This window comes from Cygnus atratus, chromosome 5, assembly GCF_013377495.2.
Source record: "Cygnus atratus isolate AKBS03 ecotype Queensland, Australia chromosome 5, CAtr_DNAZoo_HiC_assembly, whole genome shotgun sequence".
NCBI classification, from domain to species: Eukaryota; Metazoa; Chordata; class Aves; order Anseriformes; family Anatidae; genus Cygnus; species Cygnus atratus.
The window spans coordinates 55122866-55147574 of record NC_066366.1 but is presented as its reverse complement, the minus strand read 5'-3'; the positions used below and the strand labels follow the sequence as shown (position 1 = coordinate 55147574).

The 24709-nt window shown below is 41.6% G+C and overlaps 1 protein-coding gene across 3 annotated transcripts in view; it reads right to left on the bottom strand.

Annotated features, from left to right (window-relative positions):
• Positions 1–24255, bottom strand: part of MARK3 (microtubule affinity regulating kinase 3) — a 61919-nt gene extending 37664 nt beyond the window's left edge. The window contains exons 1-3 of one of the 3 annotated variants that reach the window (XM_035551245.2): positions 23767–24255; positions 10071–10262; positions 4094–4147 (exon numbers count right to left, since the gene is read on the bottom strand). In XM_035551245.2, the coding sequence (XP_035407138.1) occupies positions 4094–4147; positions 10071–10262; positions 23767–23817 (297 nt within the window). In that variant the 5' untranslated portion in view covers positions 23818–24255. The remainder of the gene's footprint in view (positions 1–4093; positions 4148–10070; positions 10263–23766) is intronic. The other 2 variants (XM_035551247.2, XM_035551246.2) reach the window with 2 other exon arrangements.
• Positions 24256–24709: the final 454 nt, after the last annotated feature.

Below are 24709 nucleotides of genomic sequence, written 5' to 3'. Positions count from 1 at the left end.
AGAATAGGATACAAACTCCACCAAATGTTTTATTATAATTTTAGTTATATAAATGCACTTCAGATTGTGTTCTGTAGACAGTTTAAATGTTATATTTGGCATTTTGACACAGACAGCAACTTCAGCAGGGACATCTGCAAATGTCTGACATTGTATTATATTCTATTTCTGACAGAGGAACAGAACGTAAAACATGATACAACTTTCACATATTATACTGAAAGGTTTTCTAGATTTAATTCCCCCCTAAATGCTATTTGCATCAACCTCCAATAAATGAAGCATTAATTATTACCACACTTTCTAAAGCCCACAGCACAATTCATTATAGATAGCAAGTTATGGCAAAAGCCCACACATCTGAGGTTTTCTGACACAGGAACACAGAAGAATCTGTAACATTGTAAGACATAACATAAGGTTCTCTACTCAGAAAATAATTTTCTTAGTTTCAGGAACTTGTCAAAATGTGACCGTAGAGGCAGACTATCAACTGTAAACAGTGCTTATCAGTTTAATTTCTAATACAGAGATTGAAAACTACTCCCAACTTGTTGAATAGCTCATTTTCCGTCAACAGGAGCTCTGCAAATGTTTCTAGGGAAAGACAAACATCCTAAGTCTGCCAAACAAATGTCTTTCAGCTTTGTTGTGGTCTCGTCCTTTGACTGTAAGTCGTGTTAGATACAGGGAAAGAATTTAATACTGCCAGTGGACAAACAGAGCAAAAAGAAAAGTAGCAATGGAAACACAGACACATACCGAGTAATAATCTTGAACCAATTTTACTTGAACTTTATTATGCTGATACATCTAAAACAACATGGATTGGGGAAATAGGGAACCAGCTTTCAAGCCAACTCTTTGAATAAGCTGAAAGACAGATTACAAAGTGTTCCTGCATTAGCTATTGCAAGAGTTTCAGTAACAAAGGATTTCAAAAAAACACTGAAAAAAAGTTTGCTAAAAAGCAAGTCAGTACGCTAGTCAGATGCAGAGCACATTTCCTGGCCTCCTTCCCCTCGAAGCAGGGAGGCTTTTCACAAGATGTTCTCCCAAGCCAGCTCAAGCTTTAACTGTGTATTAGGCTCCTCCTGATAACTGCTCACCGAAACAGGCCCTATATATAGTTAGCAGTCTCAATCAGGAAGCCTTTACACAATGCAAGTTTGCACCAAATAATGCACAACTTGAAAACACACAAAATACATGCTACAAACAAAAAAGTCTGTCCCTTTTAAATTTTCATACCTTCCTTGCACTTTTTAAAACAGACTGATCAAAAGTCAGAAAGAACATGGTGCATATTCAAATTTGTAGTTAAGAACTCTAAAAAGATTTTACAAAAAGGTCCAAACAAGTGGCAAAACATCTGCACATAATGGACAAAAAAATCTGGCTGAGAAGCCAAGTTCTAAAAAAGGAAAATGAGAAGTTATTTAGTGCTATTACATGGGCTTCGGAAAAAAAAAAATATTGCATATAATGGCATTGCTGATTCAAAAGAAAGAAAGAAAACAAACAATTTTTTTTTTGGTCTAGAAGGAAGTGAGCTACTGTAGCATCAACACTCATTTCAAGCGAGACCGATATTCACTGTGATTGGGTACAAAGTACATTTTGGGAGAATAATGATGACTAACAACACTAGCATGGGAAAAAAGCTCTGAGAATTCTCTTTTCTTTTAAGGCAGGAAAGTAACACAGTTTCCTCTTCGCTAAGCAAAAGCAGCAGAGCTGTAATAAGCTACTAAAACTAGAGTAAGGAGTAGCTGCCTGCATGTGGCTACCACTGACTTCCCCAGCAGCACAGAGCCCCTCAGTGCTCTGAAGAACCGCACTTTGAAAACATATCCGTCAAAGCTGCAGCCACCCGCAGCTCACTGCTAAGTACTGCTCCAGAGAGTACGGCACCCCTTAGCAAGGGTAACTCCCCTCTGGCAGCTGGAGTATCGGCGTGGAAGACGTAAGACAGAAATCAGGATCAGAAACCTTAATCACCACTCGTTTCACCACCTGAGGATGAGTAGGGTATGCAGACACTACACCACACCCTCTTCTCGGCACAGCCCTTCCCTCCCCACCATACCTCGCATATTTCTTCACTCCCTCCAGCAGCCCTGATGAGAAGCACTTCATCTCAGCTTGCCCTGAATCTACAGGTCATGCGTGCAGCTTGCTTCAAATGTGCTGAGACTACAGCAGCGCTGATAGCACTGGGGGGAAGCGGGCGAGCGCTTTCAAAAAAAGCTTTGATGAAGCAAAATCGATAAGTAATGCATTGTGTATGTACTGTTTACTATAAGCAGGTGCTTAAAATTAAGAAAATGGTTTTCCACTTCTGAGAACACTGAGATATCTTGCTAAACCTTTTTAAGTGCTTATATAGCCAGTGAGCTTAGAGAAGTGAACACATTAGCAATCTCACTCCCCAACTCTGATTGGATTTCTACCCCACTATTTGGTACTATTCTTCTAGACTCCCATTTAAAGACCCTAATGGTAGAAAACACTGACTTAGAAATCACACCTTACAATCTAATTTTATAAATTGTAAATAAAAATGAAACAACAACTGAGACAGAGACGAGAGTGGAGACCAAACAGGCTGAAACCAGGAACCAAAGGGTCAACAAACACACTTCCAACCAGTGTCGACTGAACTCCAGCGACTGGTGAAAGGTTGGCTTTGTACCTGACTATTAGCTCAAGCTAGCGGCATTAAGACACAGTCTCCAGATAACACCATTTGAAGGAGTAAGAATTTTTTTTTTCTCTCAAAACAAATTCTCTCTACTTTTCTCTGACCATTTTCTCCAATGCTCAGTGACCCCTCCCCTTACCATCACAGCTTTTCTTTTCCAAATGCACCCAGAAGTTAATATAACTTCTTAGGTACTCCAATTTGCCCAGATCTGCTGCACAAACCCACTTTATGTAAATCATCATATGACCTCATTTGCATTTCATTTCTTCTCTGCTTAGCCAGAAATTAATAATAATGTCAAGAATTAAGCTGAAAAAAATCTGAGAAAACTGTAACCACATTATCTACTTTTATGTAGCCTACAGCGGCAGTAGAAGGTAATGACGTTGCTTCTTGCTACAATGATGGTGGCTTTCTTCTGTAGACATTCTCTGCCTCTCAACCAAACCACACAATGCAAGGACCTGTGTATTTTTCCAATTTACTTTTGCACCATTAATTTTGATAAAACCATCTTGCCACACAATCTTTTCAGTATTTGCATAAAACCCAAATGTGTGTATTCTCCAGTTTGCTCTGGTTATGCAATTTAATATTGTTTGCAGTTAAGTTCTGGGTATTCTCTCCTTCAAACAGAAATATTGTGAGGAACTTTTTTTTTTTTTTAATCAAAGTACTCAAAAGTAAACAAAAAGACTGACTGCAGCACTTAAAAGGACAGAGTTAGAAAAGTCCTAGGTAAAAGTGACATTTAAATGTATTTCCTGCAGCCACTCCAAAGCAGATTGGCTTGCTTGATGAAAGAGTAGGATTTATCACTACTTACTAAAATAGATAAGGCGATACAACTGTAATGGCACATTAAACATTTGAGACTAGAAGGAAGAAACCAGAATAGCCGTGCTTCAAGTTGTTCCATAAAACTGTAACACCATTTCTGCTGAAAATTATGTGAAAGCCATAGACACTGCTTGGCCTTCAGTCCAGAGGCAATGTTTTCAAGGCCTGTTTAAGAGGACAGAACATACGCTTTCTGTTTTTAAGCTCTACAAAATGACCAGCATGAAGGAGACACAGAGGCATGACACCAAACCACGAACATCCTCGCTACAGTTAGACTACATTTGTGAGAAAGGAAGCGGCTAACACCACCGTCTTTTCTTTGTAACTCTGTATGAGCTCATCTATAAAACAGTACGTGTATCTTGAACAACTGCAAAGTCATCAAAAATATCTGTTAAAAATGCAATTATTAAATACAGTATTCAGATGTGTGAAAGTTGTGCAGTGCTGCAGATTCTACAGCATAGGCATTCACAATTAATCGGAGGTGGTAAAAGGAAACAAGTTATAATACAAGTTGAAAGGTTAAATGCAAAAACCTACCTTTTGTAGACTAGTTGGATTCAGCTGTGTTTTGTCAATTATTTTTATGGCAACCTAAAGAAAGAATTCATAATCAGTATTTTCCATAAGAATAATTGTAGCATTACAACAAAATGGACAAATCCAGTAACAAATGGAAAGCATGAAAATTGCACAAATACACTCAACATTCTTCAGAAAGTTATGTACCTGTATTCAGTTTTAAGCTGAAAGCATTTGGAATTAATGACTAAGTATAATTTATTTCTATTTCAACAAATTAAAAAGGAGAGTGGGAAAAAATGGTACTTTGAGACAATTAAGACAAGAGAAGCTCACTTAGTCTTCATTTCATCATATTGCTTCACAATAAAATCATCACATATTACAGTAGAAATTCCAATACCAGACAGTACCCTGACAGAGAGCAGGGTGCCTACAGATGATATTTACACAGTATAATTACCCTTCAGATTACACAGTACTAACTGTGCATTGGCAGTTTACGAAGATGCTTCTAAAAGCAAGGACTTCAGAGCAAATTGAAAGTAATGCAACATAAATTTTGCAAGAACTAAGTTCACCTTTGGAAATCCACTGAATATTTGTATCCGTTTGCTCCCTGATGGATATGAAAGGAAATATCGCTTTTGTGTCATCAAAAATCCATTGGTTGTACTGCAACAATTTGTGAAGTTTGTTCCTTTACTGAATCTCACCTTCTTGGTAAATACTTCACAGAAATGCTAAGTAACAGAATGAAAATTTCACAAAATAATCAAAAGAAATTCAGTACCATGGTAACTAGTCAGAGCCTGAAAATTTGAGACAATGAATAGGCAGAGATGAGCCTCAGTGCAGTATAATTTGGATACAGGCTGAGTTAAAACAGGAAGAAGGAATCTTCCTAGAATTACTTGCCAATTGGTATTTTTCCTTTCTAAATTAGAGGCTAAACATACCAGAAGAAACTCTACAGAAGCCAAGGAGATGGTGCCTCTCAAAAAGGCAAGATGCTGCAACTCCGCTGATTATCATACTTCACTGGTACAAAGAAAGGGCTCTCAATTCCCCTTGAAGTTTTGGCTCAAATAGTAGACACTGCTCCTTCCTATGCCACAGCTCCCATTTTGCTGCATCGCTTTGTGCCATCTTTGTCATTTCATTACTGTGGGCTTGGTAACATACGGAATACAAAAAATCTTACACCAAAACAAATTTATTTCCCTGTGTTCAAGTGCAAAACACATGGATGGGCCCTCATGACAGAAAGGGTAAGAGTTGAACAGTGTTCAGCACCTGGGTGTGTCACAGACTTACAGGATAGATACATATACGTGTTGTTTTTTTTTTTCTGAAACTGAAATTCAAGATTCAGTTTCAGCCCTCTAGATTCAAGATATGGTAAAATATTACCAAGAAACTATTTAAGAATACTTTTGCTTTGGAGAATATTTTCTTCTAAGGTATGTTACTGAAATTACAGATGACTATTTCCCAAGGCAAAATTCCATTACAAAATCTTGAGAAATCCCTTCAAAAATACAAACAAAAGACATACACATTAAGCAACGGGTATTTTTATATTAGCAGCTGTACATGAAACCAAGAAAGATTTTTATCTCTACCTTTATGCCTGCTGAACTGTTCTTACGCAGGTTAACAGTTATTTACTTTCTGCAATTTCTCAGATTCAGACTAGATGTAGACCACTGCCTTTTTCAACAGCAGGTACTGGTATTTGATAGGCATCTGGTGTCTCAAGACTACCTATGTCACCGAACACGGCTGTTTGCTGAAGTAAACTTCACTCAAAAGTTGCATTTGTGTTCTAAGCTCTACTATTCTCATCAGTCTTTGTAAGATTTAAGCTTGTTTTAACCCCCAGAGTCTTGGGGCACTTGGTTTCAGAGAAACACACCTCACCTCTCGCTCTGTGCGTCAGTGCCGGATGAACCGAGAGCTCTCTGACACTGGCAAACAAATTCAGCCCTGGAGATACAGGGAAGGAACACACCTCAATTTTCTGAAAGGTAGATACACAGGACTGTTCAGTCCACTAATTATAGCCTTAAAGGCAGGATGAATTTTGAGAACTCCTATCCACTTGAACACTGGGTAGTCCAGTGTGTTAACACGGACTTTGAGAGCTTGAGCTCACCAGAACGGGACAATTTCAGGCCCCTTGATAAGGCCTCCAAACCACAAACAAAGGGAGGCTGCCGTCAAGAATATTCCCGATGAGCTTGAGAAAGAAAATCCTGTTTTACTCAGCACAGTTAGTGAAGCATCAAATTGCCTTCTAAAGGAGAGACTTTGCTCTCTTTACACAAAGCAAATTTGGAATGATTTCAAGCATTGTGTGCAGCGGCCAATGTTGGAGGAATGAAAGTCCACCTACACCATTACATTGTTGCAGGAGCCATAATATTCTGCGAGAGATTATTAGCAGAATTAAAACTGACTTTGCTTTCGCCATTGACAATAAATAACGTGACTTAAAAAAATTCCTCCTACGTTAGTTAAAGTGGTCAAAAAAAGCTCAGACATTGAGCAAATCGACCAAACTGCTACCATTCAGATTATTTTCTCCCTCTTAAATTTCACTGTTTCTCCAAGGGAAGACAAAAAAGATGACAATGGATTCCTCGGAGTCAGGCTTGGATCCTGGAAGAATTTTGTCTTAGTAGAAAACTTTCACCTCCTGGCTATTAACTCAATACTGCCTTTACTGCACAGAAGCGTCCATATGTTTTTGGCTGCAATTCCAACCACCTTGGAAACAGCAAAAGGTAGTTTTATCTTTTAGATTAATTTTGGCAAGTATGGAAAATTTGTCAGAGGAAATAACCTCAGATAAGTTACAACAGAAAATACATGGCTTAAAGTCAAAAAATTAACAAAAGCAGATTTACAATGAAGATTCTTGATTTTAAAAGGGCAGACAGACTACAAATAATACCCTCCTTAACAAAGGATCTCAAAGGAGTGTATTTCCAGACACCAGCTCTAATGCAGGGAAGCTAACCCTCCCTCTGTACCTCTGTTGTGAACGGGACATTGACTCCTTGGCCAGACAATTCAACCCCCCCCCCAGGTTAGACTGATGTTCTGCTCATCCCCCGAAGGGCTGCACATTTCTCCCTGTAATTTGAGGGTAGGCTCTCTTTCTGCAGATACGTCCTGAAGATGGCAATGGAAGAAAATCCTGGAATTTACTCCAGTTGGAAACATGAAAGCTGTTATCTCAAGCAAAAGGAAAATTTGTACGGGAGGACTCCAGAGGTAAGGAGATGAGTAACTACCCTAGAAGAATGCTTGAACAAACATACCCTTCCCCCAAGAAACGATGGAGAAGTGCTGATCTGATGCATGATTTAGAAGTTAATCAGTGCGGAGATATAAAAAAAAAGGGAACTAGCATAAAGTGAAATGGAACTGGACTCTTAAAAGGACACTAGGAATAGACACCCAGATAACAATAAGATAAGATAAGCAGGGTTAAAATACAGCAAGGATACAGTAGAGAGGAAAACTTATTCACGTGTGACTCCCGAAACTAAATATTTTATTTTAGGTTTCCATATATAAGGTGGAAAAAGGAACAGGAACAAAGACAGGATAGCCAGCAGGAATGAGTGTATAAGGCAGGAAGTCACAAATTCAGGAAGATGAGTGCTGTCTGAGGCCAGACTGAGTGAATTATCCCAGAAGTAAGGGTGGTTTAAAAAAAAAAAAAAAAGCATTCCTGCTGCAAAGGTTTCTAACATTATCAAGTACAAAATGGCAGCATAGGTTTAGAAAATATCTGATAATTTATTTTTAAGGGAGAAGTGAATAAAGCGCCTACAAGCCTTGTAGCAGAGCCATTTCTCATCAAATTCTTGAGCTCAAAGCTTGCAGGGAAAAACAGGGAAAGAGAGAGGGTTAAATGCAACATAATTTCCTACTGTTAATTGCGCTTGATGGAAACACACCAGGTATGGTTATCTTGACTATTGTAAAACCTCATTTAGGAGGACACAGAAATTATTGAACTAGATAAGCTGAAGTGTGCACAGATCAATTAATTAACAAAAACCACAACTGGGTAAAGAGATATCAGGTTGGAAATAAATGAGTAAGAGTTTTTCAAGGATCAGACTTGTGACCGATCTTCTTTAATATCTGTATCAGTGGCCTTGACACGGCAAGTCAAACCGTAACTCTTTCAACACACTTAATTATTAAGAGGCACTGTCACATACAATGGAAAAGTGATACAAACAACCTTGGAGATGAAAACCAGCAAAGAAACTGAGATTCAGCAAAGTACAAGGTGCTGTTGATGATCACAACCAAACCACACATCAGTGTGCCAGCTATGAAAAAATGTGAGCGCAATCCAAAGATGGCTCAGATAAATATTTCTGTAAGGGCAAGAATAAATTAATGACACCAAGAAAATAGTTATCTAGCATGTTGTGAACAATCCTGGTCACACACATCTAAAATATGAAAACTATCAATAGTTCAGCTAGTAGGAAAAGAAACTTTTGCACATCTCTCCTACAAAAATTGTTTAAAATATCTTCAAGATATTCCTGTAAAAATTGTTTCCTCCAAAGGAAACCTGGACCAATGGCCTGATCCTTGGAAGTATTTATGCTCTTAATTGATTGAATGGCATCTATCCCATGAGAATTACAGAAACTTAGTATCTAAATCTTTCCAAGTTTTGTCAAAGATTTTACACCATAACTTGATTTGTTGAAATTTCAAACAATAACAAAACAGAGGTCAACACACAGTTGTGCACAAAGAAAAGAAGACATAACAAAATTTTTGCAAAGCCCCAAACAGGCCACATGGTTCTCTCTCACACCCATACCTATAATAACAGCGAAGAAATACTAACCAAGCATTTCCTGTGTTAAGTATCAGTAAAAAGAGGAAATTTAAGTGGAAAGCAGTTAACTGTAAACTTTGTCTAGAAAAGAGCACTAGCTTTAACACCAGAAAACGACTGCTGATCACCAGAACTGACAGCTTAACAAAATAAAATCAACGATCCCTCTCAGCAACTCTTGCAAAATGATACCTCCTCAGTTCCTCCTATGGATTCCATATTAACCCTGGAAAAAGAAATTCCCCTAAAGTGCTGTAGTCAACTACTTAGCTTTCTTTAAAGATTTTTGCTGATATCAACAAACATTTAATTAATTAGACACGCTTGTCCAGAATAGGTCAACAAGGAGTTTCTCCTTCTTTTTCAGTATGTAGTGTTGCTATTAAGAATAGCACCAAGCTACACCTTGCTCTAACAAGCAAACAACGATATGGCTCACCAAATCAGAACCATCACTAGGTCCAAGTTACTAATTACATTACAACAGCATGCAGAAACTAATTATGGGGCTGAGTTAGACCCTATGAAGAGATAAAAGAGAAAGCTTGTCTGCACCACACAACAGAGCAGCAGACCCGCAAACCAGCTCCAAACAAACTGGAATGTCTTCCCAAGGCAGCCCAGCACTGCGACACCAGCAGAACTCCTGGGAGATGCATGGCTCTGTCCAGGAAATACTGTGGTTAGGCTACTTAGATCAAGAATAATCAAGAAGGTGTAGTAATTGCCATTCTTGCTTTCGCCTCCAATACAGCCCTGCAGCGTAGCAACACCAAGAAGCAATCTTTCCAGCAAGCTTATTTAATTGCTGTATATTTAGCCCTTTTTCAGGAATGAAGGATTTAGCAGAGAATTCTAGTAGCAAACTTGAACACAATTCAGAAGTGCAGGAGACTTGTCAGAAACACAAATCTGAGACCTTTTCAAGAGGAGTTGTTTTGGGGTCATTAGAAATAGAAAACTGGATTTTCTTTTTAGATTTTTTTTCCTGCATCAGTGACAATATCTCTAGTAAGAAGTGCTAAATGTTCACAGACTTGGACAACACCATTCTGAGAGAATATTCAAACCCACGACAATTCACTGTTGTTTACATTCACACCACTTTACCTCTCTGCCTGTAAGGATGTGCCTTGCCAGCTTTACTTTTGCAAAATTCCCCTTTCCAATCGTTTTGAGGAGTCTGTAATTTCCAATATGCGGCTGCTCATCGGCGCAGGAAGCTATAGAATTCCTGCAACGAGCTCCGGACCGCCCAGTTCGAGAGGAAACTTCCTGCCGTCCATCTCCATGGGACGTGTGCTGCAATAAAAACATACGCAGATAAGGCTGAGAAATAAAGAAAAAGACATCAATAATGAGAAGCATACAACATGCAAAAAGATTAACAACTCCTTTGAAGAACCCTTCGAAGGATCCAGCTCAAACTTGAGGTTCTCACTGAACTTTGCTGTAACGTGGACAAGGAGGCTCTCACTTCATAACGCTATTTATTCCATAACCTGGGAAAGGGCAAGTGCAATTTCGGCTGAGCTGCAGAAACAGGGAAGCATTTTTAGGCAAAACACATGGACTGCAGAATCAGAGTCAGGGAACACCAAGGTGTGTGATGTTATCTCCTGTTTGAATTACCTTGCCTAACTAGAGCAGGAAAGCTTTGTGAAAGGAGACATCAACAAAGCTTTGCCAAAAGCAGACAGTAAAAGGTTATGAACCTTATTGGACACTTTAGTACTACTGATAAAATAAAAATTCCTGAGAGTTTTTTTTTTCTCTTGTGCCAGGATTCTCGTTCCTACAAAACTTCATGACTGAAAATACTGAAGACAGCCTGAGAACAAGGGAAGAAATCTCACCCAATATAAAGGAACCTCAGATATCAACAGGCTGAGCATCAGTTAGGGAGACCTGAGATGCTGCCTGGAAACTGTTAAGTTCCTTCCACTTAGTTTCTCTGAATCCTTCCACTTAGTTTCTGTGAACAGCTATTAATTGTAAAAAGATTGGGTAGATATCCATAATATTCTTTATTTATTCATTAGATCACATGGCTAGGGTAACAGCACAGTACCTTTTCATTGCCTGGTAGGGAGCCTGTTTGTGAAAGAGCAGGTCCCCCTCGTGTCCCTTAGCTCTCAACTTGTGCGTGAGGTCTCCACGCCACGTTCACTAATTAAAGCATTACTCAGAAATGCTCAGTAGTCTGCAAATGTGGAGCAAGTGTTCGGCTACCCAGAGATGACATGCTAAATTTACTGCCATCCCAGAATTCCCACATCATGCGGTCTGCCTGCAGACACCCAGAGGAGGTTCGGGACAAAAAGCAGAAGATATTCCTCTTTAATTCTTCCCTTTTAAAATGTTAAGTTTTCTAGCTCTCTTTGCTCGTTCTTTTCATTGATTATACAGTTCTCTAAAGCAACAGCATTCATCAAGTAGTTAAAGCATTAGCCTCAATTAAACCTTTGCTACAACCCAAGTGCCAAAGCAGCCCTATTTTCTGTCTGAACTCTACCCAAGAACACAGCTCAGTTTAGAAGACAAAACTTCAAGGTTCCTTCAAAATAGTCCTAAGTATTTTGAGGCCTAGTTAAGATGCTATTTGTTTCAGTGCCTTAGTATCAAATACCCCTTTATTTAGAAAATCATTATTATTAGGTATCTATTACATCAATATGCAACAAGAATTTGCATCAATGTGCCCAGTTACCTATTTAATTGTAATATATTATAGGTGGCTTCAACTTTTCTGTAAAGCACCACCTTTACAGAAGAGGGTCTTTAAACACATAACCCAGGGTAAGATTATGTTGAGCTTGTATTGGAGATATCTATCTTGTTATCCACTGGCAGAACAAAGAATATTTTGTTCCATGTCTTTTCTACAACTTTGGGAATTCAAGAAAAAAATAGAGCAGATACATTAGCCTACAAGAAAAGAATGTTCAACAACAGCATTTAGAGGTGTTTTTTCCTCTCAAGTTGTCTAAGCACGCTGTCCTGTTTCTTAAACAAAACCGACATTTTCTATATGACTAAGTACACTTTCTGTATTGTACTGTAGCCTTTCCTTTTATTTCCCAAACACTGCAATAGCTTTCTCCCTTTCCATGAGGCCTGTATCACACTCAGCAGCACAGTGTTACCTCCATGTGTCCCACACTCCCTTCTGTTCTTTCTAACACTTCCCATGGTGCTTATTTCAGCCCCAAAGGGCCCCATCCAGTCACCTATCCTTCCAACTCCTTTCTGTGCTAGCTGTAGCTCTCCTACCTACTGCTGCTCTTGCTGAAACCCAACAGGGACAGCCAAAACTATGGCATACGGCAGCACTCAGTCTGAAAAATCACTGCAGCAAAGAGATGAGAGATCATAACAGAAGAGCTAACAACCATGGTACAGCACAAGGGAAAAAAATACACGCTTGCATGACACTTGGCAAGTTCACAATATTTAATAACCTGATGTAACCTTGTGACCATACACTCTGGCATCTTAAGTTCCTTGGTTTGTTAATTTGAGTGCAACAGCTGTGATCAAATTATTTTTAAAAAGACATTCATTTCATTTAAGAAATACTATGGATAGGAAGGCTATGGCAACTCCTGGAAAATTGTTTCAATAGTTACTATTAAAAAAGAGAACAAAAACTGTGGTGCATATAACGTTTTAGTATCAATATGGCTTTAGCTTCTCCTTATGGCCTCATTACTACATTGTTACCAGATTTCTACTTCCAATATAGCACTTAATTACTCTGGTCACAAGACCCCTTCACTTTAATAAGATATATATATATATATGTATATATATACTGAACTCCCTAAACAGACTGCTGTAAGAATAATTAACAATTAGGAAACATTTCTTGTAGTTCTTTTCAGAACCCTTTCTAATTTTCCCAACATCTTTTTGTAGGATTTGGGCTAGAACTTGGACGAGCCAAACCGACAGCAGTCGCAAGAGGATTAAACACAGATTACATCTTCTGTTCAACGCTCTGCTGAAGGGTATCTGTATCTGATCACCCCAAACTAACCCCAACTCTTAAAAAGAGTTATTGCTTCCCAGTCCCTTAGCACAACTTTCATACACGTGAGAAACCAGGAATGATCTTACATTGGGCTGTAGTGAAATACAGAGCTTCCTTACAAGCCGCTTATGACGTGCTCCTGGTGATCGGCCCATCCTGCCCTATTTAATATTCTAGCAATCTCTATCCTAGTTTTTTGAGCAGCAGTATGCATTTCTTCCGAACCACTGATAAAAGGCACAGGAACAAAAAGCGCATCCATAACAAGATCCAGCAGAAATGCAAGTGCTTGATAACAATTCCTTGTTTTCAATACTATCTCGAGACCTACAACAACTGGGTAAGTGCTTACCAATCGAGCATTCTCAAGGAGAGGATCGACAAGACCAACTGCCCAGCTGAAGGAACTACTGAAGCCAGTGAAATCCTGTACCAACAACGTCACTGTTCTGCATGCCATTAATGCCAGGCTGGCGCTAGTTGCTCAGGCCATCCTCTTCATCCCTACATGCAGTGGCAAATCAGCGCCAAGCCTCTGTGCTTCCCTGAACTGTGACTTCTAACAAACCTTGCAACAGACAATGCAGACAACTTCTCTGTCAGCTCCTTTGGTACCTTCAAGTCTTGAGTTATTCAGACCAGCTAGAAAAAAAAGCAGCAACTGCTGATGCTGGATGTGAACGTCTTCCTACGTTGCTACCCCCAGCAATCATGTAGCACAATGTCCTGTACATGGCCATGAGGATATTTCTTGGATATATTAGAGGAAGGCTCACTTTTTGCAAGTACATCACCCCTGGAATACAGCCGTACTGCTTTACACGGCACTACATTGAGCTGATAACCTGCCTTAGAAAGGGAAGTTCAGCAGAACTGCTCAGGTAAGAGCCCTTCCGCACCTGGCCATGCAGTACAGGCACGCACACTGCCTTTAGCAAGAGCCAGCCTACCTCCACGCAGGGCTTACTACTTACTAGCTTAAGCTCCCCAGCATGTGGATTCAACAAGAAAGCAGCTTTTAAACCACACAAAAACCGGAATACAGTATCTGTGTGTGTGCTGTCTTGTGCTTGAACTAACAACTGTCAGACCTGAGCTACCTTATGGTGCAGTTCAGACATGGGCAGCAGGTACAACGTATTCCCAACCAGGAAATCTGTGCAGAGACTATTCAGGACTGATCTTATTCATGTTCTACCCTGCATTAACAATACACATGGTAAAAGGCATCACAGAATTTTCCTACAGTAACATATTTCTACACTAACATACTCTATGTAGCAAAACATGCTAATTAACACATCTAGAGAGCTTCACGGTCCTCTGTTGAGGAATGAATTCTTGTGTCCTATCATTTTTTTCATGCTTTCTAGCTTTGCACTTAAAGGGAAGAATTAACAGCTGTGAGCTTATTTGGACTAGTGTTGATAAATTTAACACAATCTCCTTGTATGGAGGTTTGCATTTCCACCCCAACTCTGATTATTTCTTTTCAAGAATATGACCTTTTTCAGCTGTGTTTTTTGAATATCAAGCTGTGTGTTCCTAAGCAGTTCAGTTCTCTCCAACTGACTTGCTCATAGCTGCGTTCAGCTCTGTAGAAATCTGTCCATTTACAGGAATATCTAATTTGGACTTTTATTTCACTTCACATAAGTAAATCCATCAGCAAGTCCTTCCTCTGTCAAATACAGAATCATTATGTTGAACAGAACACAAACTTCCTAAAAACTGCAGAAAACAGCCTCCAAGTTTCAACATGGATTTTTATTTATTTTTTTAACTTATGGAAATGAAGGAAGAAGAGGGCTTGGTAGCATACGGTACTAAAAGGCATAAACTCAAAACCCAGCAAAAGTGCTGCTCCCACCCAAATCATTTTTGAGAAGCCACGGTAGGTAGATGGGAAGAAAACTTAAATGGTGTAGGCAAAAAGTACAAATATAGATGGTCCAGGAAACGTTCAAGTCATGCACTGGCTTGTACAGCATTTGGCTGTACTTGGCTACTTCCCAGGGTAGCTTCCTCAGCAGCTACTTTGAGGCAGCAAAACCGCCACCACAGATTAACAGTTCCTACCTCGCCCTAAAGAAATAGCAATAGCATCCTCTGCTCTCTTCATCGAGATGCAGGTCATTTGTCTTTTCTTAAGCAGACCCTCAATGCTGCAGATTTTGCCTCCCTCAACCCACCAACGCCTAGATTCTGCTCAGCCTCGTACTTTTTTCCCTGGTCCACATTCATATGGCTATAGCCTTGAACGAGAAAGGGTTTTTTTCTTAAAAGCCTAACTTTAAAACAAGCATGTTTTTATTTGTAATACATTTTTATACGTTGTGGTAGATGAGCGGCATCTCTTGGATGTGCATTCATTGTAAGCATAACACTTGTGACACCGTGCCTGAGGGATTCCCAAAATACCTCTCTTCATGCAATAGTCAATGCAGGAGAGACTACTATGCTGCAGATGAAGCGAGGAAACTGCATACATTGTGTGGCCCTGGGCTAGCCAGTGTCACTTTTTTTTTGAAAAAAAAAAAAAAAAAAAAGAAAAGTCTTCTGAATTCCATTCACAGCAAGACAGCATGTTCTTCTGTATCTTGGTATGCATCATGTTCAATTTTAAAATCTTTTAAAGACTTCAAAGACTTTTTTTTTTGCACATAGTAGGAGGGTCATCTAAAAAAAAAAAAGCTAGAAAACTTCAAGCCAATGAAATAACCTCTCTCAGAAACACGCATTCTCCCCCATCCCCCCCACCCCAACCCCACCCTGTATTACTCAACCCTGAAGGACTCGGAAATGAAGTAAAACATCTCCACTCGTGAGAGACCTTACTGCGAGGGAGGGGCTGAGCCTAAGACCAACTATATTTGGAACACAACACAAAACCCACCTTTTCGCAAAAGCCTTCCCCCAATGATGAGCCGACATCCTTTCATAGCCAGATAATGATTAGCATGAAGAGAAAGAAAAAGAAAAGAAAAGAAAGTAAAAAGCAAATGAGGTATGAAGGTGCTGGTAACTGAGATCTCTTTGGCAGGTGTTAGCTTTATCCAGTAACTGCACGTTTAGAGGTTTCTTAACATCCAGAGCATTAGAAACACAGGACAGGGGATGACTAGTGTCAAAGTTCTTCTAATATTTAAGGTGGTGCCAACAGCTGAGAAAACACCTGGAAGAGACCCTCTGATATCCATGTGAAGAGCTGAAAAACATTAAGAAATTAGAATGGCCGAGACATGCAAAAATCCATGTTTATTGATAGTAAATAGGAAGCGTTCTTTCTAAATCAGGGAGGACAAATAGCATCAATATTTTTAAAGCAGTACACAATAATGAAAATTACTTTCTGATCAACCCACTGAATTATGAAAAATTAATCTTACCGAAATCTCTAGGAATGTTCATTACCTTAGCTGTTACCACATTTGTATGAAATGCTGTGAAATGCTATTATAGAATTTCCTGGAGAGCTGTCAGACTAGCAAGAACCATGATAGTCTCGTCGGATTCAGCATTTTTACTTATACTAAGAAAAAAAAATACTTTTAAAGCCTATCCCTTACAGTGTTAATAATCTAAACACTCCAGGACATGATGAACATTTGAAACAGAGTACATCTCTTCATTACCTGAACTTGGACACAACATATAAATACATGGGAATTTCTCACCCCCCACACCTTTCATAGCACTCATTTATAGAAAAACATATCAGGACATAAATCACAGGTTTTTAAAACACCAAGATATTTTAAATTAAATATTTGAAGACTAATTTCACTGCAGCCCATCCTAATAGTGTACTGTATTTTACTCTGCATTTATCACTAAAATATTTAAGAACATACAGACTGCTGAGTACTACTCAGTGTAAGAGAAAAGAGGTTAGCCCTAAAAATATTCACAGAGGGAGTGTCTTATTGTGCAGATATAACCATGAAAAAGCACAGTAAGGCATCCTGCAACTGCTTACGAAGGAATTCTACTGGAAAGTCAAAACAAAGACTTGAATTTCTAGTAACCACTAAGAGGGTTCACAGCAAACGTTTAGCCACAATTGTCTAAATACAAATCACTGCTAAGGGAATCCTTACATCATGATTTATTTTAAAATATTATAGAAGATAGGAAATACAGGAAAATAATGTAGTAGAAAGATAACTAGGTAAGGATATTTTATGCTCATCCTGTTTTTTACTTCCCTCCTACCATTGACCAGAGCATAAAGCAGGACACCAACAGAGGTGGATTTTGTCTGCTTATGTTTGTGTAACCAATTCTTTGGTTCCAGCACATATCATTACAAGACAGCTTTTAAACTGGCTTGCTACATAATCAGTCTTAAGGAGGAACAGTCATGGCTTCCATCTCATGAAATTTTAAATGCTGTCTTACAAAGGAAAATACTACCCAACGTAGCACTCCAGTTACCGATCCACAAAGGCAGATTTATTCACTGAAGTGATAACCATTTCGGTTGCTGGGATCAAGTGGAACAATCGAGAGGGTCAGAACTCAGCAAGAGAGATAAACAGACCTTCTGTGAATGCATTAGAGCTGGTAAAGGAGAGAAAACGCTAATTTGGATGCTTCCATTGTCAGAAGGGGAAGGATTCACTGCACAGTTCTCAGCCCGTTGTCCTCGTTTATTTAACTGGTATGACACTTCATGAAAATGAGCGGCCGCTTTAATTGGGTCATATTTGTCAAACAACCAGCTTAAAGGGAGAACCTGAAGAGTAAATACAATCTTTACCACACACAGACCATACCTCTTGGCACACGTTCCCAATTCCCTGCATGGGGGGGAGGGGGAAAGGAAAGAAAGAGGGAAAAAAAAGGGAGAAATGTGTCAGGACCAGGCAGCTACAAACCCAGCCCAGCACAGCAATCCACCTCCCTGCACGGGGCAGCCTGACGGAGGCTGACAGCAGGGACTGCTGTACAAGAGACTGCTGCTTTACAGAGGGAATGCTACTAAGGAGAGGCTTGCGTTCAGCTTGTATGGTCCCAAAACCCGCATGAAGGGCTAAGAGACAGAGCTGACCCTACAAGACCAGGCAGGGACAGGGCCGGTGGATGAGTGCTAACAGCCTCTGGAAAAGGCAAGACGCTCCCTTCGCCGACGTGCGGAGTCCTTTGCGCCTCTCCCTGCCACATGCTGCGTTGATGCATTCGATATTGTTCGGTTCATACCCTATGCAGCGTATGAAAGAGGGAATTTGCACTTCTGTGATTAGTGCTGAACCACACAACAGCGAAGAAATCCTGCTTATACAGTCAAAAAGATAAGTCTGGGGCTGGTTTGAAAAGCTTTCTAAAAGCTCTTTTGTTGCTTCACATTATCAAGATCTGACATTTACCATATCTTTCAAGCCAAAGTTTCTTTACTGCTGATTAAAACGGATATTTATTGACATCAGCCTGGGGAATAATAGCTGAAGAGCCAACCATATTCTATCCTTCATCAACAATACTGCCAACTAAGTTGTTTCCAGAATCATCATTGTCAGTAATTACATGCTAAACAACAAAAAAAAACCCTCACGGTTGGTTTTCAAAGACCACATTGAGCTTGCAGATAGAAAACTTTGTTTAGGCTTTATCCCTGCAGGAACAAATTTCATTTGAAAGTTAATTTTTGTTTATATGTATACACACACACAGAGCTCAACAAGCTGCTGCTGTACGGGCCAAGAACTGTTAGATACCTAAGGGCTGAATCTGGGAGGCTCACTGCAGTGTTATCACAGGCATACTCAATACCTTTCAGGTCTATCTTTTAACAGCAGTAGGCACCTGCTCCCCACACATACTCTGACGATTTTTAGGGGCAGGTGATCTCCGCATTAAGTGGAGCCAACCTGGACAGGCCACAAGCCAAAAAAAAAAAGGCGACCTCCATTTTTGATCTGGCTGACACCCACAAGGCAGCATTACTTGACTGAGAAGAGGAAGTTGCAGACACACGCTATTTCTGTATCAGATGAAATGGCGATCTAGAAAGACAAATGCCTCTACTCTTAAAATTCCTTAGGCTTAAGTCACCTGAGATGTGCAGCTCATGGGAACTGTCTGCTTACATCAACAGGAGCGTTTCTCAACTAGAATTAAAATAGAGAATCGGGCAGGTAAAGGATGTTAAGCGATTTGGTAAGGAAGCCTAGAAAGAAGTCTACCAAGTTTAGTGTACTAAAAACCATATTTCCTCTTGTTTATTTTCGTTCAGTAATTTCTGTAGTTGTATTCTGTTGTGCAGACCGCTTCTTCTAAGGTCAAAACGTGAGTCACATTGAGCGGTGCTGATAAAACATAGGAACACCAAGTCTGAGCTCCTTCTGGGGTAAGGTTCCATAGCTTAGTTTTCTTAGCTATTGAAATAACATTTAAAAAAAAATAAGTTAGTTCCCAGAAAGACACGAACACAAATTGTGAAAGGCGCACCACTGCAGTCATCTCTTTTTAAACCCCCTATTTTAAGTTATCTTAGCCTTTAGGTGCTGTACTACGATTGGCTTAAAGCAAACAAAACCCAAATAATGTTTCTGACCTTTCCCACCTGAACTGGAAAATCCCATCTTCTCTTTGTGTCAGCATTTGCAGCCACACGGAATGGGGGTAAAACCACTTTTTTTGGAGGATTAGTTTTAGTCAGATCGCAGAGCTGACCAGACCTGTTGTACAGCTACATGATAATTACTGCCAACACAAACCACAGGTGGGAAGAGGCAGCCAAGACTGATTCCTGCAGCAGCCTTACACTGGTCAAGCTGACAGTGAAACTGAATGATTAAATGATACAGCATAGATTGTTTAGCAGAGCTGAAGAACGAACCATCCCCCTTCAAGACGTGAAAATGCTAGCAGTCAGTGAAGTGCAGTATCACACCACCTGACCAGGTATTTTTTGAGTACAACCACCGCAGCACTGAGCCTATCAGGTATCGCAGGCACTAAGAAAGGCACAAAAACCACTTCCTGCTCTCTGAAAATGTTAAAAAGAAAATATAGACAATAAAAATAGAAAAAAATACATCCCAGATTAATTCCTAAAACATTTTAATTCTAGTTATCTTGTCACCTTCACTTAATTTAATTCAAAACAGAACTTTTATAACTGGTGGAAAATAGGAGACAAGGTAGCTGTCTCTGTAGAAGAAAGTCTACCACAACTCTTGGTCACAGGCACACTTCCTCACCCCCTTCTTACAAAAAAAAAAAAATCACTTACGGAAGAAAACATTCTGATTACAGATCTATTTGTAATAGGAGAAGTCTGATAAATAATATATAGAATAATGCAAGCTTGTGTACCGTCTGCAAATGTTCTAATGCATTTCATATCTAATTGGTAATAAATCAAGAGATAATGCTAACCTTTGCAGTATCTTAAAAGTAAATTTTTGAATCTAATCTTCACTATTTTTTTAAATAAAAAAATTAAATGAGATACTTTCAGTGCACAGAATCCTTTTGTATGGGCTTGTACAAGCACAGTTGCCATCACACTGGCATTCTTCAATAGCAAATTTTTCACATTAGGCACAGTCACGGAGATAAGAGTATTTCAGTCTCGCTTTTACTCAAATTACTTACATTTTCAATTCAGATTGGTCTAGAACTAACATTCAAAGCAGTTACCTTTCCCCTCCCAGAAAAACAGCTGTGCAATGAACACAAATTAAAATTAAACTCTTTAGCCTACGTTTTTTCTTTTTTATTTCATGCTCTTAAAAAATAAACCAACCTCCACACCACTTGTCTTTCATTCTTTCTATCTACAGTTCTCTATCACCTTGCCACTCCTGGACTTTTTCTTTAATGAATATTTGTCCTATGGTCCAAAACCTTGTTCCTCCTGCTCCTATTTCTTTGTCACTGGTTGTCCTCCATCCTGCCATACATACGTTCCTCTGTGCCTCCTCTTATCTTTTGTTTTCCACCATCTATCTTCATTTTCATTGGGTTTCCAAACTCCTTCCTCTTCCATCAATCTCCTCTTTTCCTCATCACTAGCAAAACAGGTTTACTCACTCTGGCACCTAAAGGTCCTTCTTCTGTATCTACCTTCACTCCTGGTTTTGGACAAAGGAGGTCTCTGCTGCTTCTGTTGCTTCTCCTACATGCACGATGTAATTCTGCAGATGACAGAGAAGATCTGATCCTCTCCTTCGCTTCTGTCCCCTAAGCTGCTGGCAGCCATTGCTGGAAGCGACAACACCAGCGAGGAGTTGTTCCACCTTTGTGGTGAGGAGCCAGCTCATTTGCAGGCAAACAGCCAGCTTCCAACTGTCCAAGTGTGAAGTTCCTATGATCACAGATCATCTGGGATGCCTTTCCTCTCAAAACCAGGTGACTCGTAGCCAAATTCTTTAATCTCAAAGGCACTAATGGCTTGATAGCTGCTTTTGGGGCAAGTCACTGTGACAGTATTTCCACTTCAGCAGCGTATGCATGAAGCGTCTCGATAAGAAGTGGTATACACTGCTTTAAAAGAAAAAAAAAATAAAAGTACTGACAATTAGACCATGACTACTTCACAGGAACTGCCAACTGCTGAACGTGGTTAAGTGCAAGCATAGGCAACGATAATTTATGTTCACCATCATTCTGGAGGCTAACTTCATTTTCAAAACTGCAAGTATAGGCATGGATAAACTATGATCAGTACACTTGAATCAGATTCAACACCAGCCAAGGCTTTGTCAGCAGCTGTAACCTTCCAAACAGCGAGAAGGCGTTCAGGGGCTCCCTGACCACGGCCCAAAGGCTGGCTGAATACTTTGGCACTTCATAAGCCTCTTCCCACCTGAGCTTCAAAGAGCCGTAGGAGCATTAACTAACTTCTCAAGTGAGAGAGTATCAAGGGCTCAATTTACCTGCCAACAGAGCACATCAAGCTCTGGGGTGGAACAATTACTGGAAGCATCAAGAGTGTTACATTTTGTATTTAAAAAAAAAATAGAGCTGGGGTAATTTTGTATCCATTTCCAGCTGTACCAGTAATTCAGACAGACTAAGTGTGGATTTCAATGTAAACAAGGCAGGACAGGCTACATTTTGGTGAATTTGTAGATAGCTGATGGTCAAAACAGGAGAGCCTGCTTTCTGAGGGATACAGCACTGTACCATGGCGTTTATTCAACAGATCTGGCAATTACTCAGATTAATCACTCTCTGTCAATATCAATACCTACAGGTATTCCTGTGGCCAGCAATCCAAATTACTGCAGTTGAAAGATATGCCTTAATCAAAACCTAAGGCGATTCATCTGCAAGCAAGAAAATCCCTGTATGTTAAATTATGGAGATTACCAAAGAGAAGTGCTAGACCAATATTCTGAAGTGTGAACAAGGTGCCTTAAGTGGAGGATATGTAAAACCTAACTTCAAGTGGGAGCACACACAGCTCATGAGCCATGTATTTCCTCAAGCACATGCTAAGCCTTTCTACCACTGAGTTACCTGTAGTGGAGTCAGAGCTAACTACGCTGGAGAACCTGATCTGAACAGTTTTTAAAATGATTTACTGGGTGGCCTTCATGCATTTACGTGGAGCCTGAAAACCTCAGCCAGGTTTGCTTCTAGACTAAAATAATTATCTGAATAAACTCTGTAAAGTATTTTCTGAAGTATGCTGCATCACCTCTCCCCATGGCATAGGAAGAGCCACATAGTACTTTAATTATTTTCTTCCACAAGGCAGGAAGCTCATTGAGATTTTACAACCAAAAATGCTTAGCTGGCTTTTTGTTCAATGCAGCCCTTAGCCTGCAGGTTGAATCTAGTGCTAAAACAAATAAAGATCACAGAAGTTAGAAGTGCCTATTATGTCAATAAAATCCAAATCCCTCGTAATGCAGTAATTGTTCCATGCAGCATGTTTTCCAACGCTTTGTCTGGTCTTGTTTTAAACAATGGGGCTACCATCACTTTCCTTGGACTATTTATGGTCTGAGCAATCCAGCAGTTTTTCCTGATCTTTAACCAACGTTCACACTTTTTATGTCAGACAAAAACACACACAGGACCTCACAAAAATCCCCCCCCCCAGTCAAGTTAAGCATCTGACTTGTAAAAAATATCAGACAGCCTTTACAGAAAGCTAACCACCAAGTTCACCGATCAACTCGTTTTCGACCACGGTGACTGACAACTCCCTTCTGCATAGGCAATTACATTTTCCCCAAGCAATAAAGGGATAAACGGTTAGCTAGGACGTACTGGATCGAGGGAGTTTTAGCACAGGAGCCACACGGTTCTGTGTGCAGAAAGGGAGGCTCCCACTGGGCTTCATTTTTGGCTGTCTGCTCATGCGGTACAACTATTCCAACCCCCCTCCTTTTTAGCATGCGACCTGTGTGATTGTTAATACAGCGTTTGGCTCAGCCTGGTAAACAAATGGTGATTCCTACACCTTATCTTTGTCTACGAAAATAAATTTAAAAGGGGGGGGGGGGGGGGGGGGGAAGGCTCCCTGGTTAGGGAGCTGATTTCGATAAAAGGCACCTTTTAATGCCACCCGAACAGGTGACAACGAGCCGACCGGCGTCATTCCCACTGAGAGCCCTGCAGACGAAGCAGGGACGAGGCCCATTATGTAGGTCACCCAGCCCACCCTACCCAAACCGAGGGGCTGCCAGCTGCCTACCGCAGGTCCGCGGGGCTGCCCTGGGCACCGGCCGGGCTCCCCCCCTCCCTGCCACCCCCCTCAGCGACCTCCCCGGAACGAAGCGGGGCCGGCGGGGCGCTGCCCCGGGCACTCACGTTCTCGGTGTCGCGCTCGTTCACCGTGGGCAGCGGGGTCCGAGTGGACATTTTCCTGGGCTCGGGCGGCAGCGCTGCCGGGGCGGCGCACAAGCACTGGGGCCGGGCCGGGCTTCTGCTGCTGCTGCTGCTGCTGCTGCTGGGAGCCGGTGGTCGCGGGCAGCCAGCATGAAGGACCGGGGGGCGGCGTGGCGGCGGCCGAGCTAGATCCCCCCCGGGATCCCCTCCTCCGCCTCCCCCGGGCTCATCCGACGGCCGGGCCGGGCTCCGCGGGGCTCAGCGGCGGCGCCTCATGGGGCGCCGGGGAGGGGACGGGACGGGAAGAACGAGGCGAGGCGAGGCAGCGGCTCGCTGGGGAAACGGCGGCCGGGGGGCTCCCGAGCAAGCCGGGGGGGTCCCCTTCTCCTCCTCCTTCCCCACCCTCCGCCCCCCCGCAGCCCCTCTTCACCGCGCGGCCGCCGCTCGCATGCCGGCCCAGCCTCAACGCCCCGCGGACGGGCGGTGGGTGCCCGCCTCTCCCTGCCCGCCTGCCTCCCTCCCTGCCTGCCCCCCGCCGCTCCCCGCCGAGCCAAGATGGCCGCCCGGCTTCCTCCGCGCCGAGCCCAGCTCCGACATGAACCGGAAGGGCCCGCCCCGCGCCCGGCCGCCGCGGGGAGGCCGGCGCCGGCGGCGTGTTGCTAGGGGCCGCGCCGCGGCGGGGCGGAGCGGGGCCGGCGGCAGCCGGGGCTCCCCCCCGGCCGGCAGGGAGCGGGGCGGGGCGGTGCGGTGCTGTGCCGCCGCGGGGGGACGGGTCCTGCCCCTCCCCGGGCCGCCATCGCCATCCCAGCCCGTCCCCTTGGGATGAGGGAGATGGGGTGTTTGGGGTGGGGAAGGGAGCGCTGAGGGGAGACCTCGTTCGTGTATAAAAACATCTGAGGGGGGGGTGTCAAAAGGATGGGGTCCG